Below are 18,258 nucleotides of genomic sequence, written 5' to 3'. Positions count from 1 at the left end.
ATCAATTAATACAAGAGAACCAGTTCCATTGGCAGCCATACATGCCCACGCCATGACACTACCACCACCATACTTCACTGATGATGCAAACTTTAATCTGGCCTTCCTGTTTTTTGAATGGTTTACATCTTGTGGTGAACCCTCTGTATTCGCTCTGGTGAAGTCTTCTCTTGATTGTTGACTTTGACACACATACACCTACCTCCTGGAGAGTGTTCTTGATCTGGTCAACTGTCGTGAATGGTGTTTTCTTCACCAGGGAAAGAATTATTCGGTCATCCACCACAGTTGTTTTCCATGGTCTTCCGGGTCTTTTGGTGTTGCTGAGCTCACCGGTGCATTCTTTCTTTTTAAGGATGTTCCAAACAGTTGATTTGGCGACACCTAATGTTTTTGCTATCTCTCTTATGGGTTTGTTTTGTTTTTCAGCCTAATGATGTCTTACTTCACTGATAGTGAGAGCTCTTTGAATCTCATATTGAGAGTTGACAGCAACAGATTCCAAATGCAAATAGCACACTTGAAATGAACTATGGACCTTTTATCTGCTCCTTGTAAATGGGATAATGAGGGAATAACACACACCTGGCCATGGAACAGCTGAGCAGCCAATTGTCCCATTACTTCTGGTCCCTTCAAAAGTGGGAGGCACATATACAAACTGTTGTAATTCCTACACTGTTCATCTGATTTGGATGTAAATACCCTCAAATTAAAGCTGGAAGTCTGCAGTTAAAGGGCATCTTATTTGTTCCATTTTAATCCATTGTATAGAGCCAAAAAGATTAGAATTGTGTCGATGTCCCAATATTTATGGACCTGACTGTATAATGACAAATACAGGCACAATAAATATAAGAGAAGAAATTGAGAATTCACAGTGGTGACACAGATATGGTGACATAGGCAGCATTAGTAATCTTATGAGCTCAGTCATTACAGAAGACAAGAGGGCACACTTTGTGAAAATACACACATTTACATTTAATAAGGCTTCTTCACAGTAAGAGCTGTGCAAATGTGGAATAGACTCCCTCAAGAACTAGTTCTGGCCATTTCAGTGGATTGTTTTGAAAAAGATATGGATGCATTCCTAAATGTACATAATATGACTGGATAGCAACATTTATAGATAATAATACCAGGGGTAGTTGATCCAGGAAATATCTGATTGCTTACTTTTTTCCCTGCTGGAGCAAATTGGATCATGCTTTATTGTATTTTTTTTTGCTTTCCTCTGGATCAGCTGTGGGTATAGGATTGTGTATATGTAGGTTTTCTATTAATTTTTTTCTATTGGTTGAACTATGTGGACTTCAGTCTTTTTTCTTCTCAGCCTGGCTATGTAACCATGAACCTGCACATAAAGGGGCTAGGAAATACTTTATATTAACTACTTCCCGATTGCCTCATGCAGATATACTGGGGCAAAAGGAAATGTACTGGCAGAATCACGTACCTATACGTTGCCTTTGAAGAGGTAGGTTGTGTGCACGCACCTGCCCGCCGGGAGCTTCGTGAGCGCGATTGCGGGTCACGCGGACTCGATGTCCGTGGGGATACCCGCGGTCATCTCACACAGAGGGAGAACGGGGAAATGCTAATGTAAACAAGCATTTACCCATTCTGCCTACTGACACTGATCACCACTCCCTGTAATCGGGAGCGGTGATCAGTGTTGTGTCACCCACAGCCCCTCCCCCACAGTTAGAATCACTCCCTAGGACAACTCAACCCCTACAGCGCCACCTAGTGGTTAACCCCTTCAATGCCAGTCACATTTACACAGTAATCAATGCATTTTTAATTGCACTGATCGCTGTATAAATGTGAATGGTCCCAAAATCGTGCCAAAAGTGTCCGATCTGTTCACCATAATGTCGCAGTCACAATAAAAATCACTGATCGCCGCCATTAATAATAAATTTTTTTTATAAAAATGGCATAAAACTATCCCCTATTTTGTAAACGCTATACCTTTTGCGTAAACCAATCAATAAATGCTTATTGCAATTTTTTTTTACCAGAAATATGTAGAATACGTATCGGCCTAAATTGTACACAGGCGGTGTACACAGTATCTAATACAGTATGTACAGTTTCTACTACACTTCTGGTGGTTTACACAGTATAAAATACACTGCAGCCGTTGTACAGTTTCTAATACAGTGCAGGCGTTGTACACAGTATCTAATACAGTGTGTACAATTTCTACTACTTTTCTGGTGGTGTACACAGTATCTAATACAGTGTGTACAGTTTCTACTACACTTCTGGTGGTGTACATAGTACACAATACAGTACAGCCATAGTACAGTTTCTACTAATTTTCTCCAACAAGGCAGGATGTCCTCTAGGGGGCAGCCACCCTATTGCATCACACCACAGAGCTCTGTAGGTGCAGGGCACTGCTGACTCCCCTCTGACTTTTAAAAGCTCCTTGGTGTGGGCCTTTTTTGACACGTGTGCAGCAGATCGCACCGTTGCTGTTTGCAACCTATGTCTGAAGCGGATCAAGCGTGGCCCACATGCTTGACCAGACATATGACGACCTGCCATGCAGTCCGTTGGCAACAGCACTTGAAAGACCCACATCAAAGAAAAAGGCAGACTTCCCCTTGCTCCTCATCTGGGATCTCCAATCCTACTATACCTCCAGTCCTCTCAAAATCCTGCACTGAGAGAATTGAAGGTATAGCAATGGGTGTCCCAAGTACTTGCAGCCAATCTGCTATCAGTGCACCACCATCTGATATTAGCAGGCAAATTTCCCTACCCCAGTTGCTGAACCGTAAAAAGAAATTTTCTCCCAGCCATCCACATGTTCAGCATCTAAATGCTAGCTTGGCCAAATTGTAACTGTAATTGCTGCCTTTTCAGCTAGTTGACTCTGCCCCCTTTCGTGAATTAGTGGAATGTGCTGTACCTCAGTGTCAGGTTCAAAAACGCCATTTCTTTTCACAGAAGGCCATTTCGGCTCTCTACCGGCATGTGGAAGGCAATGTTTTGGCCTCGTTGGACAGGGCGGTCAGCAGTAAGGTTCATGTTACCGCTGACTCGTGGTCCAGCAGGCATGAGCAGGGACGTTACCTTTCCTTCATGGCGCACTGGGTAACTCTGCTGGCAGCGGGGAAGGATGCAGGACAGGGTTCAGTGTTGTTGGAGCTTGTTCTGCCACCACGCTTCCAAATTGCTAGTGGTGATTCTGCCACAGCTCTCTCCTCCACCCCTCCTCTTCTTCTTCCTCTATGGCCTCTTCTGCAGATTTGTCCTCTGAACCAGCAGTGCTCTGTAAGCGTTCAAGGGGCTACTCAAGCAGTCAGGCTAAAACATGTCATGCTTGAGTTGGTCTGCCTAGGTGACAGGAGCCACACTGGGGCAGAGATTCTTTCAGCTCAGGCGCAGGCTCAGAGGGGGTTGACGCCACACCAGCTTCAGCCAGGAATGGTTGTAAGCAACCATGGCACAACCTTCTTTCTGCCCTCCGACAGGGACACTTGACCCATGTTCCATGTTTGGCACATGTGCTGAATTTGGTGGTACAGCGGCTCTTGAGTAGGTACCCAGGCTTACAGGATCTCCTGAGGCAGGCCAGAAAAGTCTGTGGTCATTTCCACCGGTCATACAATGCTAGTACTCGACTGGCTGACATTCAAAGGGAATGCAACCTGTCCACCAACCGCCTCCTTTGTGACATGCCCACCAGGTGGAACTCAACGTTGGCAATGCTGCAGTGGCTGCACACATAACAGAGGGCCATCAATGAGTACCTGTGCGAGTATGGCATCAGGACAGGGTCAGAGGAGCTTGGCTTCTTTTTGCCACGCCAGTGGCTACTGATCAAGAATGCATGCACTGTCCTGTCACCATTTGAGAAGGCCACAAGGATGGTGAGCAGTGACAATGTATGCATCAGTGACACTGTCCCTCTAGTCTTCCTGTTGGAGCACACGCTTTGTGGAATCATGGACAGGGCACTTGAGGCAGAACAGCGGGAGGAAGAGGAGAACTTCCTTACCTCTCAAGGCCCCCTTTATCCAGATAGCATTTCCGCGGGCACACCAAACACACAGGAAAAAGAGGAGGAGGATTGTGTCAGCATGGATGTAGAGGATGACACTCAGCAGCAGTCTTCAAGGGATGGTTTTCAGTCCCCAGAAACTCAAGGAGTTGTACGTGGCTGGGAGGAGGTAGTTATAGATCATGTGATCCTTAGTGACCCAGAGGACTCAGAATTGAATGCCTCTGCAAAATTACGCTGCATGGCCTCCCTGACTCCGTTGATAGGCTCACATTCATAAAAATGAATCAGTCTTGGATCAGTAGCTATCAAGCACCTGATGCTGCTGTAACTGATTGAATTTGCTATGGATGTGAGATCCTTTGAAGACTGCCCATGCTGACTGACTATCCTATTCCTCCTCAATCTTGATGATGCTAGCTTCCAACAATATTTTTGGTTTAGGGCACCACCACCACCACCAAGGGCCCAATTTTTCTGCCCCTGTTTATCAAGGTCATGTGATTACAATTTTTGATATAATATTTCAACGCAGGGCCCATTCCTGTGCCCAACAAGAGTAACTGTGAGGGCTTACAGTGTTGTGGCACCACCACCCCCACCACCAATTTTTCTGCCCCTGTTTAAAAGGGCATGTAATTACACTTTTTGATATAATATTTCACAGCAGAGCCCGTCCCTGCGCCCAACAAGAGTATCTGTGAGGGGTTACAGTGTTGTGGAACCATCACCACCCCGAAGGCCCAATTTCTCTGCCCCTATTTAACAGGGGCATGTAATTACATTTCTTGATATAATATTTCACAGCAGGGCCTGTTCCTGCACCCAACAAGAGTAACTCTAAGGGCTTACAGTGTTCTGCTATCACTAACACTTAAGGTCAATTTTCTGCAGAGTATATAGGACAGGCTGTATAGTATATATACTGCTGTTCAGAGTATATAGTGCCTGGGGGCCTAGGGGACAGCCACGCCATTTTTTTAAAAAGTTGGGTGCGGTATTCTCCTTAATATCCATACCAGACCTGAATGTATTTTTATCTATATTGCCAGGATCCAACAATACATTACAGCTACGAGCAGTTTTGAATTACATTTTTTCCTTTAGAAATTTCATTTTGCTGTGGCACTGTTATAAACATGAGAATGATGAGCTACTTTACAGGCATACCAAGGACACCCTCCAGATACAATATTTAAAGGAATATTTCACTTTTTATTGTTTCACTTTAAGCATTATTAAAATCACTGCTCCCGCAAAAAATGCAGTTTTTAAAACTTTTTTTTGCATTGATACATGTCACCTGGGGCAGGACCCGGGTCCCCAAACACTTTTTATGGCAATAACTTGCATATAAGCAAGTTTGTGTCCCATAGACTTTAACGGTGTTCGTGTGTTGGAACAATTTTTGGCCTGTTCGCATTTTCTGCTGTGAAACGAACCGGGGGGTGTTCGGCTTATCCCTATTAAAGAGTATTTCAAACTTTTGCAACAGGCCCTGTTGCCTTCAGTGTATAAAGGATATGGTGGGTGGACAAAGGGAAGTAGGTTTTGCAACTGGTAGGGGGACACTCCAAGATCAACATTGCAGTTGGTTATAACTGAAGAAATTTCTGACAAGGGTTCTATTTCTTCACTACTATATCCAAAATGAAAAACTGTATTTTGGCTTTATATCAATTTTAAACCCCGAAGTTTAGTGCAAGCAATTTATAATATGGCACAATTACCAGGCATAGATGGAAAGCCTAATATATTTACTGGTATAATTTTTTTAGACAGTGCAGTGAATTTAATTATTCATTGGGGATTTCCAGCTCTTTATACCCTTCCATATATACATTTTTTGGGATACAATTAATAAATAAAATATTTTAAAAAGTGAAGAAGATTAAGGTCAGCAAGGGATAACCCATATTTTTTTTAAATTTTCTCTAATATTAATATTTTTGTGTAACAGTAGAATTTTTTAATTATTTATTTCTGACCCAGATAGAGAAATCTGATACATAGTACACATATCATGAGGCCTCTCTCCAAATTTAGAACTGTTATTCTCATTTGAAACTTGCATGGAATCTTTGCAGAAGGATTGTTAAAGAAAAACTGTAATGGAAAAAAAAACAGTCTACTATTTTAAAACAAGAATGCAGAGAAAGACATCTAACCATCAAGTGCCTTTTTGTCCGGCCCTCACCAAGTTGGGTTTTCATAGCGTGGCCCCAAGGGGTATTCTTCATGAGATATCAAATCAAAAAAATAATTTATGCAAATCTTGAATTTGTCTACATACAAATTGTGAAACCTATATATTGTCTATATACACTATGTGAGGTCAGGCACTGATGTTGGACTAGAAGGCCTGTGCCGCAGTCTCCGCGCTAATTCATCTCAAAGGTGTTCTATCGGGTTAAGGTCAGGACTCTGTGCAGGCCAGTCAAAATCCCCCACCCCAAACTTGCTCATAAATGTCTTTATGGACCTAGCTTTGTGCACTGGTCCAAATCATTTAGTGGAGGGGGGTATTATGACGTTGGGTTGTTTTTCAGGGGTTGTGCTTGGCCCCTTAGTTCCAGTAAAGAGAACTCTCAAGGCATCAGCATACCAAGACATTTTGGACAATTCCATGCTCCAAACTTTGTGGGAACAGTTTGGGGATGGCCCCTTCCTGTTCCAACATGACTGCGCACCAGTGCACAAAGCAAGGTCCATAAAGACATGTATGAGCAAATTTGGGGTGGAGGAACTCGACTGGCCTGCAGAGTCCTGACCTCAACCCGATATAACACCTTTGGGATGAATTAGAGCTGAGACTGCGAGCCAGGCCTTCTTGTCCAACATCAGTCTGCCCGCACAAATGCGCTTCTGGAAAAATGGTCAAACATTCCCATATACATACTCCTAAACCTCGTGGACAGCCTTCCCAGAAGAGTTGAAGCTGTTATAACTGCAGAGGGTGGGCCAACTCAATATTTAACCCTACGGACTAAGACTGGGATGCCATTAAAGTTCATGTGCGTATAAAGGCAGGCATCCCAATACTTTTGGCAATATCGTGTATGATGGGAGGCCTAAAAGACCAAAGAGGGAGCTAAGGAGGTTTGAGGAGAAAGAGGAGGAATTTACTGCAAAAGTCAAATTTGCATATACTGTACCTTCATCTGTCTATATGCTTAGCTTAGGTAGCCTTAGGTAGCCCCTGCTTATATATATATATATATATATATATATATATATATATATATATATATATATATATATATATATATATATATATTTTTTTTTTTTTAATTCTCAGGTTCAGTTGCCAAACTTGGAGACAGGCTTACTTTAACTACCAGATCTCTAATGAAATTTAAAAAGGTCAAAATTATGTAATGTAATGTAAGAAAAAACTGTGGAATCTTGGTTAATGAGTAACGCGGTTAACGAGCGCTTTGAAAGACGAACAACTTTTTTTTAAAATTCTGACTCAGTTTGCGAGCATTGTCTCGCAAAACAAGCAGAATTCAAGCTAATGTGGTGTGCAGTACGGGATTTGGCCTGAGGTGCGGGGTCGCCGGTGACACTCGGAACGGTTCGGAGCTGTTCGGAAATACTCTCAATCACTTGGAAATACTCCATTCCCAAGTGTTTCCGAGCCTTTCCGAGGGTTTCCGAGTTCAGCCAAGTTGTCCCTGAGTATTTCCGAGGCTCTCCATTGCCCCCCCACTTCTGGCCACATACGGTATTGCATGCACTAGAAGTAAAAGCGGAACGAATTATCTTAGTTTTCATTACCTTCTATTTGGATTACAAGCATTCTCCTGGAACAGATTATGCTTGTAATCCAAGGTTCACTGTATGTGTATATGTGAAAGTGCCTTGTGTAACTGTACTTATAGCTTCACCCAAAGCTGACATTAAATTTTTTGTTAGATTTTTTCAGCTTGAATCAGCCAACAGCTTATATAGCTTTTGGGAACTGTGGTCTAAATATCCCTATTTTTTTTTATAGAGAATGCAAATATCTCCTACTACAGTTGGTTTACAGTATGTGTAAATGGCCTTTTGGGAGTCTACCCAAGTCCAGCCTGCCATGCTCAGATAAACTGGAGTGGCCTTTCCACTTGCTGCTTATAAGGTCCATTAACCCTATGCTTAGTGGTCCTACAGCGTGCAGTGCACATGTGTATGGCTGTTTTGCTGAGACCACTGCAAGACTTCAATAGGAACATATCCTATTATATGCTTTGCATTGTGTCTGGCGGAACAGCTAAGGGCAGACACATGTAGACTGGACACGGAGAGTAATAACATCTTGACAGAAGGCCTAACCTTTCCCCATTTTATCCAAAACTGAAAAGGTTTTGCTTTAAATGCTTAATTTTTGTGCTCTCTACTTTTAGACCCTGCAACTTTTTTTAATGCAATCAATTTTGTTAATAGCATAGTCCACACTTGCAGTGACTAATTTCATTCAGTTTATGGTATCCCTGCGCTCCCAATGCGTTTTTTTGAGCGCTGTATCTGGGAAAAGATAGCACAGTGGGAAGTGTAATTAACACATTACACCTACCTCTCACTATTCTTTTCAGAGGTATCTCTTGGAGTTCTCCTTATGGTGCCTGCTCATAAACAAAATATCAGTTTTTGGTAGTTTTTTGCATGATCTGTGTAGCTGGGTGTAATGTTTTTTCTGTCTAACTTGCAGCAACTAACAATTTAAAGGCAGAAGACAAGATTGAATACGAACTTCGTTTAACTGTTTCTGACAGGGCTGAACTATCCTTCAGCTCCAATGCAAAGGTCTATATTACAGTGACAGAGAACCTATGGAAATCGCCCACACCCGTCACTATTGAGGAAAATTCTGTGTTGCCCCATCCTCGTTATATAACACAGGTAATATTTTGGGACACTGAAATAGTCAACTGGTTTATATTTTCCTGGCATGGATGGAATAAATTGGTTTTGATTAGGTCACATTACAAAGATAGGAAACAATGGCATGTTTTTTTCAGTGAAAGCAACAAGACTAAAGGCTTTCTGTAAGGCTTTTGACATTTTGGTTTTGGGTTTAATACTGCTTTAATATGAAGACAATAACTGAAAGCATTACCATGAACAGTCTACAAGAAGATCAAAGTGGTGCTTCAGAGAATTTAACAATGGATTATTTATTTTATTATATACCATATGTAGAGAGTCTGTAATACCAACAGATTAAACAATTTGGTTTGTCTACTCTACAAAAAGAAGAGACTGAATTAATATACCTTAAGTGGTTCTAAAGTCCATGCATTAAGGTAAAAAATGCCCCAATACCTGTGTCCCCATCACTAAATACTTACTGGCCTCCCCTCACCTCTGGCTGCATCACTGCTCTTTGTCTTTCAGCTTTTACGAGTAGATTCGGACAATCACTTCAAGCCGAAACAAAAGTTTGGCCCGATATTGCCTGTTTGGCAAACACCCAAATTTGCAGGGAAGTCGGTGGGATGTTCGCCCGTCGAGTGCCCCACAATGCACTGCGCACTGCACAGTGCATTCTAGGACCCTAATTGGATGAAGCAATGCACCTGACCACTGGTCACATGCAAGGCTTTGCCAATCAGGGCACAGACCACAGTCAGAGCCGTGATTAAACAAATTCATGATGACTTTGCCCAATCATGGCTCAGTGCTCATAGTCCCACCCCACACTATAAAACGTTCCTTCCCACAGGAACCATTTGTAGTGTGTTGTTGGAGTGGAGATAGATAGAGCAGGGCTCTGTTTACTACTAGCGAGTTAGTGTGTTATTGTGAGTGTAGAGTGTCAGTGTAGTGTTAGTGTAGACTGAGTATAGTGTGAGTATAGTATGAGTATAGTGTTGTGTCAATGCAGTGTTAGTGTAATGTGAGTATAGCGTAGTGTGTTTTGATAAAAACAGGAAAGTGGGATTTTTAATGATTAATAAAAAGCCTTTTATGTGCAGCATCTGCCCCAGCACCCTCCTAATACTTACCTGAGCCCCATCTATATCCAGAGATGTCCACGAGTGCCTTGGCCGACTCTATCTTCAGATTGGCTGAGACACAGCAGCAGCGCCATTGGCTTCCGCCGCTGCCAAAGTCATTTAGCCAATCAGGAGAGAGAACGGGAGGGGCCGAACTGGGGTTCCGTATCTGAATGGACATAGGGAGCTGTGGCTCGGCTTGAGTGCCCCATAGCAAATTGCTTGCTGTGGGGGCACTCAACAGGAGGGAGGGGCCAGGAGAGCCAAAGAGGGACCCGAGAAGAGGAGGATCTGGGCTGCCCTGTGGAAAACATTATACAGAGCAGGCAAGTATAACATGTTTATTTTTATAGAAAAAAACCTGAAAATTTAGAATCACTTTACCCTGACAAGGTAGTCCTCCCTGGGTTACCCTTGGGGAATGTTGTCAAACATAACCTCAACACATGAGAAAATAGATAAATAGCAAAGGTTGCAGTCTGCAAAGGCCAGCAAGTGGCCTGAGGCTGAAGCCTTTTGGAGCCCAAAAAACAGACATAAGGGGGTTATTTACTAAAGGAAAATCCACTTTGCACTGCAAGAGCACTTGGAAATAAAGTACATTCAAGGGGGACATGCAAGGCAAATAAAAAACAACATTTTAGCTTGCACATGATTGGATGATAAAATCAGCAGAGCTTCCACTCATTTCAGATCTAGATTTAGAGTGACTGCACTTTCAAGTGCACTTGCAGTGCAAAGTGGATTTGCCTTTCATAAATAACCCCCATAAGCAAGTTTGCTAGAACATAGAAAGAGAATTTGAAAGGGGATGGGAAAGAAGGAAGGGTATGGAGGAGAAAAGGAAAAATGAAACAAGACACCCTTTCTCCTTGGAGGTAAAAAAGAAGAAAAACAACAACACAGAGATCCTTAAATTCCATCCCTAGTCTAACATTGCAGAAGATGAGAAGCTGTAATAAATAAAGGTCTACTTATTAGCAAGCATAAAGGTCATGACAAATATTGGTTATAGGTGTCAGAGGTGGTGAAGTCTATCCACAACGCCCAGGTAATATAGAATTGTGAATATTTGTGAAAACGTTGATACCTTCACTCCCCTGCTTGTTGTATATATTGCACCTTCAGTAGCCAGTCCCTTTCCGTAGGAACCACTGAGGATTTCCAGTGTAAAGGTAAGTGAGGTATCAATGACCATTTACATTTACCCACAGACGGATGGGTGGCATGAAATAAGACAGGAAGAGTATCATCCTCCAACTTGTTCTGGATAACTGTCCAGAAAGATTTATTATGAGGACAATCCCCCCAAAGGTGAAGGAATATACTTCTCTTTCTGCAACCTCTCCAATAACGTGCAGATATTGATGTGTATATTAGAGACAGTGTATCAGGGACTCTATACCACCCCGTGCTAAAGATTTTTAACAGGACTGTTGTGTCTTGGAACAGGCAGAGGATGTGTGAGGATGTGTGAGCCAGTTTGATAATCTTTATTTTTGGAAATTATTTTTATTAAAGTTTTATGGAAATCACAGAACAAAAACAGAAGGACGTTGCAGGCAACATACCCACTCCCGCCCCGTTGGCCATGCAGGTCCGACAACAATTCAGAATTAGCATAGTTCAACTACTAAAACAGTTTGTTTGGAATAATGCTTTGTTTGTGATAGATAAAGGCTTAGCCAGATCTTCATCTAAGATCAAAGATCTTCCAGGGCCGAGAGGAGAACCTCGACCACCCCTACTGCAGAATTGCGCCTGAAACGTATGGCGTAATTAAAGATAGCGAAAGAAATATGAGTTGGGCATCTCATGCTTAGCCTTCAATTGATCGAATGTTATGAGTTCTCCCTCCCTGGTAATATCTCCCGAAAAACTTAACGCCCTTACTGACCCAAATCATGGGGTCCAGCAGGGAATAAAAATGAGAAAGATTGGGATTCATCCACTGCGATATAACTAGGAGATGCCATGCTAGTAGTTACCTCCCAGGCTTTAATCGTAGCTTTCATTGACCTAGTTAATGATAAATTGGATTTTGAGCCCCTATACAATGCTAACCACAGACTTTCATATGGCCCCAACCATGCTGCCTCCAGGACTGTGGCAGAGTCCCATTATCTGCCAGCAGCCACCATCTAGCAAATGCCATCTGACCAGCAAGGTAGTATTTCTGCCAACCCATTTTGGTAATCTTATGCACAATGGAAAAGTCAGTAGTTTGTACAGCATGGAATAAGGTCTGGCTGGTTGGCCATTATTGACACACATAGCCTCAAAAGGGGTAAGAGATTATCTAGGTCTCATCCTGCTGAATGGACTCCTAAAGAAGTTCTGCCGTTGGGCATGCTTTCAACCATCCATCAGGGTGATACCCCACTTCTGAAATCAGAGATTTAAGCTCTGAACCATTTAAAAACTGAAAGCATATAACTGCAGAACCCTGCAGGACCTAAAAATGACAAATATTCCCTAGGAATAAACTAAGGGAAACCCTCTAGTAATAAAAGAGAAGAGGGAAGAGAGGCAAGTCTACATTACTTGTTCAACCTGCCCCAAATTGCCATGGTGGAGTAAGTTAGTGGGGGCATAGAGCCTGCCAGTCTGCTGTGGGACCTGTCAAGCCATGGAGTTTGGGCTAAGTTACAGCCTGTTAGCTGTTTTCTCCAAAGGTGTCAATGTGTTAGCCTGATGGTACAGGAACAGATCCAGTAACCCTAGACCTCCAATATCTTTAGCACAACACAAAGGCTGATAGGATAAGTATGAGGATTTACCCTTCCACACAAATTGGTGAACTCATACCGCACATGTTGGAAATATGTCTTAGGCAACTTTATAGGGACAATTTGGAAAAGAAACAAAAATTTGGGAAGGATCATCATCTTTAAAATGCTTATCTGGCCTAATCAGATAAACTATGGTTTGTCCCAAACTATGAGAACCTCCCACACCACTGGTAAGAGAGGTGGAAGTTAGCAGTACAGGTCTAGGGGTCGACAGATAACTTAATGCCTAGATGATTGAGTCGTTTTTCCACTTAAAAGGGAACGAGTGTTCTATAGTGTGTAGGTCTTCCCATGAGACAATAAGGGGCATAATTACGGATTTTCCTGAATTAATCTTAAAATTAGAAAGTTCCTGAAACCTTTTCAGCTTATTCAAGAGGTTAGGTAAGATTACTCACGGGTTGATGGCAAAAATAAAAACATCATTCATGAATGCGACATGTTTATATTTCATGTTATTTATTGTCACTCTGATTTTAGAATTGGCCCAAAGTTTACGCAGTGTGGCCTCCATCATCAAAACAAACAACAGTGGTGATAAGGGGTTCCCCTGTCTTGTCTCATTTGAGATAGTAAACATCAGAGAGAGGATGTGGTTCACCTTCACTCGGGCCCTAGGGTTGACATAGAGCATGGAAATCCAAGCCTTTGCAGGCCATTGAATTAGATAGCCAATCGATGCTGTCAAATACTTTTTTCAACATCTGATGATAGGACAAGGCAGGGTATGCGGTGTAAAGAGATCCAGTGGATAAGGGAGTTGTTCATGCCCTCCCTACCGATTCTAGGTCAAGAAGTATACAGTAGATGTCTTTGAGATACAGGCAATTAGATTCATATGATGTGACGTTGACCCGAACTGTTTATATATTGGCAAGAAATAGTGGATATATACTGTGTATGATATTCCAATTCCTCTTACCCTGCTTATTTGTGTTTTGGGTGGGCTGAGTCCCTTGGAGTTGAATCATTATTCAATGTTGGCTATTAAACACCTGTTTTTGGAAAGGAAATTATTGGCTAGGAAATAGTTTTCTCCAGCCCTTCCTCCCACAGTGGGTGATTAAGTTAAAGAGGTAAGTACCTCTCTCTTTTAGAAAAAAATGGTGTATCAAAAAAGAGGCTGTCCTAAAAAATTGTAAAAAATATGGCTTGTATGGTTAAATGCACCCAGTGGCGGCTGGTGACGTTTTAGGATGGGGGGGCGCAAGACCCCGCCCATCCACGGTTGGCCCCTCCCACTTCTCATAAGCCACACCCAGAATTTGTAGAATGATATTGGCGTGTATCCAGAATTTCATTGTCCTGCAAATACAGTAGCTGTGTACATAGACATACTGTACTAACATTATCTATGTATCCAGAAATACAGGGTTATGTATAGGCATACCTGTGTATAACTGTGTATAGGCGTATCATTGCCCCAGAATTGCAGAGAGCTGTATAGAAACTGTATATATTAAAACAGTAGTGTAACATTGTAGCTGTGTATTCAGAATTACTGAGTTCTATATGTATAGGTGTAACATTATTCAGGATTACAGACTTCTGGATAGACACATCTGTGTGTATATGTGTACCACTACCCAGGATTGCAGAGTGCTGTATAGATATATACTGTGTATTTATAGGTATACCATTATTCAGGATTGCAGACTTCTGTATAGCTATGTATAGATGTGATATTATCCAAGTTTTGCAGACTCACATGGATACTATACATAGATATATATACAGCACTCTGCAATCCTGGATAATGGTACACCTAAACACACATATATATATATATATATATATATATATATATATATATATATATATATATATATATGTACACCTTACTGATTGGTATGAAGTGTAAATCTTATTAAGACACAGCTGTGAAAGTGGTAAATTAATCTCTCTCTTAGTGATAGCCAGCCCCTGAAATTCCCCCCAAGACAATGACGTCTTATATAAGCAATCTCCCCCATTGATTGTCTTCTACTCTGCTTGAGCTAGGATATATGCAGGGGGTACAGACTGCCAGGGGCATATGAACTCTTATATTTTGAGCTTGGCAAGGGCAGATCCGTCTCCTGAGACTGCTGGGGGCAGTGGGGCAAAGTCAGACATGACTGGCACAGGGCACAAGGACAGCTGTTGCTGTTAGTAAAGGGACTGGAGCTTCTGGATAAGGTAGCGCATGTTCATTAAGATACCCTGGCATTACCAATAGGAGTGGGCATTCTTCACACGATTTGGGTGTAACCAACACTAGAGCTGACAGCAAAGAGTGCATTCTCTGGTAAGACTGGCATCGGGTGGTCCATTGCATAGATTGACATTGATCAGTATATTATTAAAATTGACATCCTCAACAAGATTTAGGTGCAGCAAACACTAGGACTGAGCCTGACAGCAAAGAGTACATTAGCTGGTAAGACTGGCAAGGGACGGTCCATTACACAGGCTGGCCTGGCATTGATCACAGTAAATTATTCTGAGACAGGCAGGGACTGGGCACTAAGACTGAGCCTCTGACTGTGCAGTAGCTAGAAGTGGGCATCTGAACAAGACTTTAGTATAGAACACTTAAACTGGCAGCAAACAGTGCTGATAAGACTGCCATTACACAAACTGGCATTGATCAATTTGATGCTGGCAGGTAGTGGGCACTAAGGCTAAGGCTCTGATTGTGCAGTATCTGTACATTGAGGCTGAAAAGTTATACATAGACACCTGGACATCTGAAGCGGGCATCTGAACAAGAATTGGCATAGAACACTTGATCTAGCAGCAAACAGGGTAAGACTCTCAGACTGGCAGAAGACTGTCCCTTACACAGACTGGCATTGATCAAAGGATTTTGATGGTGGCAGGCAGTGGACACTAAGGTTAAGCCTCTGATTTGCCAGTATAATTACAATGAATCTGGAAGTGGGCATTCAGAACAAGAACAATTGATCTGGCCACAAGCAGTATTAGCGGGCAAGACTGGCAGGAAACGGCCCTTTACACAGACTGGCACTGATCAATTTATTCTGAGAATGGGCACAAAGGCTGAGCCTCTGATTTTGCAGTACTTGTATAGGGAAGCTGGAAGGGCATCTGAACAAAACTTGGACATAGAACACCTGATCTGGAGGCAAACAGTACATTAGCCGGTGAAACCGACAGGAGATGTCCATTACACAGACTGTCATTGATCATTAATTCCTCTCAGACTGGCAGGGAGTGGGCACTAAGGCTGAGCCTCTGATTGGGCTCTAACTGTACACTAAAGCTAGAAGTAGGCATCTGAACAATACTTGGTTATAGAACACTTCGTCAGCAAACAATGCATTAGCTGGTAAAAACAAGCAGAGGGCAGCCCATGACAGACTGGCATTGATAGCTATAAATTATCCTCAGACTGGCATGCACTGGGCACCAAGGTTGAGATTCTAATTGAGCACTAATTATACACTAAAGATAGAATTATAGGCACCTGAACAAGACTTGGGTATAGAACACTGATCAGTCAGCAAACACTTACCTGACTGTGTGCTCCTCTCCGGTGTTCTCCGCAGCCGCTCCTCTCCTGCACACCGCTCTACTCCTCTTACTTCCTGTTTCCTCTCTCAGGTGAAATGGGAGAGAGAAGACAGGAAGTGACATCTGAGTCAACTCAGATGTCAATCAAACTGCCCGCCCGGCCGTAGTAACACATACTACAGCGCCGGGCGGAAGCTACTCAGCGCTTCAGAAAGCGCCCTGAGGCGGGCTAAACGCCCGCAAATGAAGCGCCACGCCTGCAATCTCATGATTGCATTGGCGTGGCGTTTCCCATAGTGCACTGTGACCGGCGCTCGAGCACAGTGCACTTCCTTAAAGAACTTATTTTTTTTTTAAAGGGGCAGTTTTAAAACTTTTTTTTTTTTTTTTACATTTTTTTTTTTTTTTTTTTGTGACCACACAGGGGGGGCGGCGCCCGGGCGCCCCCTATGGACGGGCCGCCACTGAATGCACCTAAAGTGGCCCCATTGGAATGTTACTATAAGGCCTTTTTCACACGGGCCGGATAAGTGCTGAGCCACCCCGTGGATATCCACTTGCTCAGTGGGGATCGCCGGAGTGATCTCCACTGAGCAGGCAGGGGACAGGTTCATTTCCGCACGCTGCGCAGGGATGGTCCTGTCCTGTCAGAGCTTCGCTCTCCCCTATGGGAGATCGGGTGATGACGAACCGTAGGGTCCGTCGTCACCCGATCCGAAAATAGGTTTTTCCTCCGTCACACTTTTTCGGATCGGAGTGGGTCGGATGTCAGCGGACATGTCACCGCTGACATCTGACGCTCCATAGACCTCTATGGAGCATCCATTCAGGTCCGCCTGAAAAACTGACAGGCAGACCTGAATGGATCGGCCATCTGAAAGAGGCCTTAGTATGGTAATATATTTTTATAATTATATCTCGTGTGACTGCAGTAGTGAGATATACAGTATTTACAGATTAGGTTGATGTTATAACACAGGAGTACTACTTTCTGAGTATGTTGAAGCTGGTGCTGTTGTTTTTTTTTATTATTATAGTCATACGTGTATATTGTACAGTGATACCTCAGATTGCGAGTAATACGGTTAACAAGCGTTTCGCAATACAAGCTATTATTTTTTTAAAGTCCTGACTCAGTTTGCGAGCGTTGTCTTGCAAAACAAGCAGGATTCAAGCCTCTGTGTTCTGCAGTAGCGCATTTGGCCAGAGGTTGGGGGGGGGGGGGGGGCGGTGACACTCAGAGCCATTCGGGTGCACTCGGAGCCACTTGGTTCCCGGTGCCTCTCCGAATGTTTCCAAGTGCATAAGAGCATCTCCGAGCAGTTTCCAATTCATTCCGAGTATCTCTGGCACCTCCCACCTCTGGCCACATGTGGTACTGCACACAATAGAAGTCACTGTGGAACACATTATCTGAGTTTCTGTTGACTTCTATGGGGAAACTCACTTTGATATACGAGTGCTTTGGAATTACAAGCATTCTTCTTGAACAAATTATGCTTTTAATCCAAGGGACCACAGTATTGCCCTTATGGACTTTCTAAGCTATGTAAGAGTTTGTATGTATTTATTGTAATTTGTTTATTGTATGTGTCATGTCCTATGTATTTCTGTGTATAAAAAATATCTTTTAATAAAAATTATGACAAACGCAACCTTAAGAGTAAGCAGATAAGAAAAGGACATCCAAATAACAAACCTATAATAATATATATAAAAAAATAACAATCCACCCCCCCCCCCCCATGTCAAAGGGCCAAAGCTGTGCGCCTACAGTATCTTGTTTTCCATAACATGTGAATTCTGTTTTGGAGCCACATTGCATGACCACGCAATTGTCAGTTAAAGCGATGCAGTGCCGAATCGCAAAAAGTGCTCTGGTCAGGAAAGGGGTAAATTCTTCCGGGGCTGAAGCGGTTAAAGACTAAACCTTTTTCTGACATTTGTT

At 42.7% G+C, this 18,258-nt stretch overlaps 1 protein-coding gene across 1 annotated transcript in view; it reads left to right on the top strand.

The window, feature by feature from the left end:
* The window catches only part of CDH17 (cadherin 17), a 108,722-nt gene that overhangs the window by 42,608 nt on the left and 47,856 nt on the right, over window positions 1-18,258 (top strand). The window contains exon 6 of the mRNA XM_077493038.1: window positions 8,715-8,905. Coding sequence (XP_077349164.1) covers window positions 8,715-8,905 — 191 coding nt within the window. The remainder of the gene's footprint in view (window positions 1-8,714; window positions 8,906-18,258) is intronic.

This window comes from Lithobates pipiens, unplaced genomic scaffold, assembly GCF_037356315.1.
Source record: "Lithobates pipiens isolate NorthernLeopardFrog02 unplaced genomic scaffold, aLitPip1_a1.2 Scaffold_19, whole genome shotgun sequence".
NCBI lineage: Eukaryota > Metazoa > Chordata > Amphibia > Anura > Ranidae > Lithobates > Lithobates pipiens.
The sequence above is the reverse complement of the archived record's forward strand: the minus strand, read 5'-3'. Positions and strand labels throughout refer to the sequence as shown.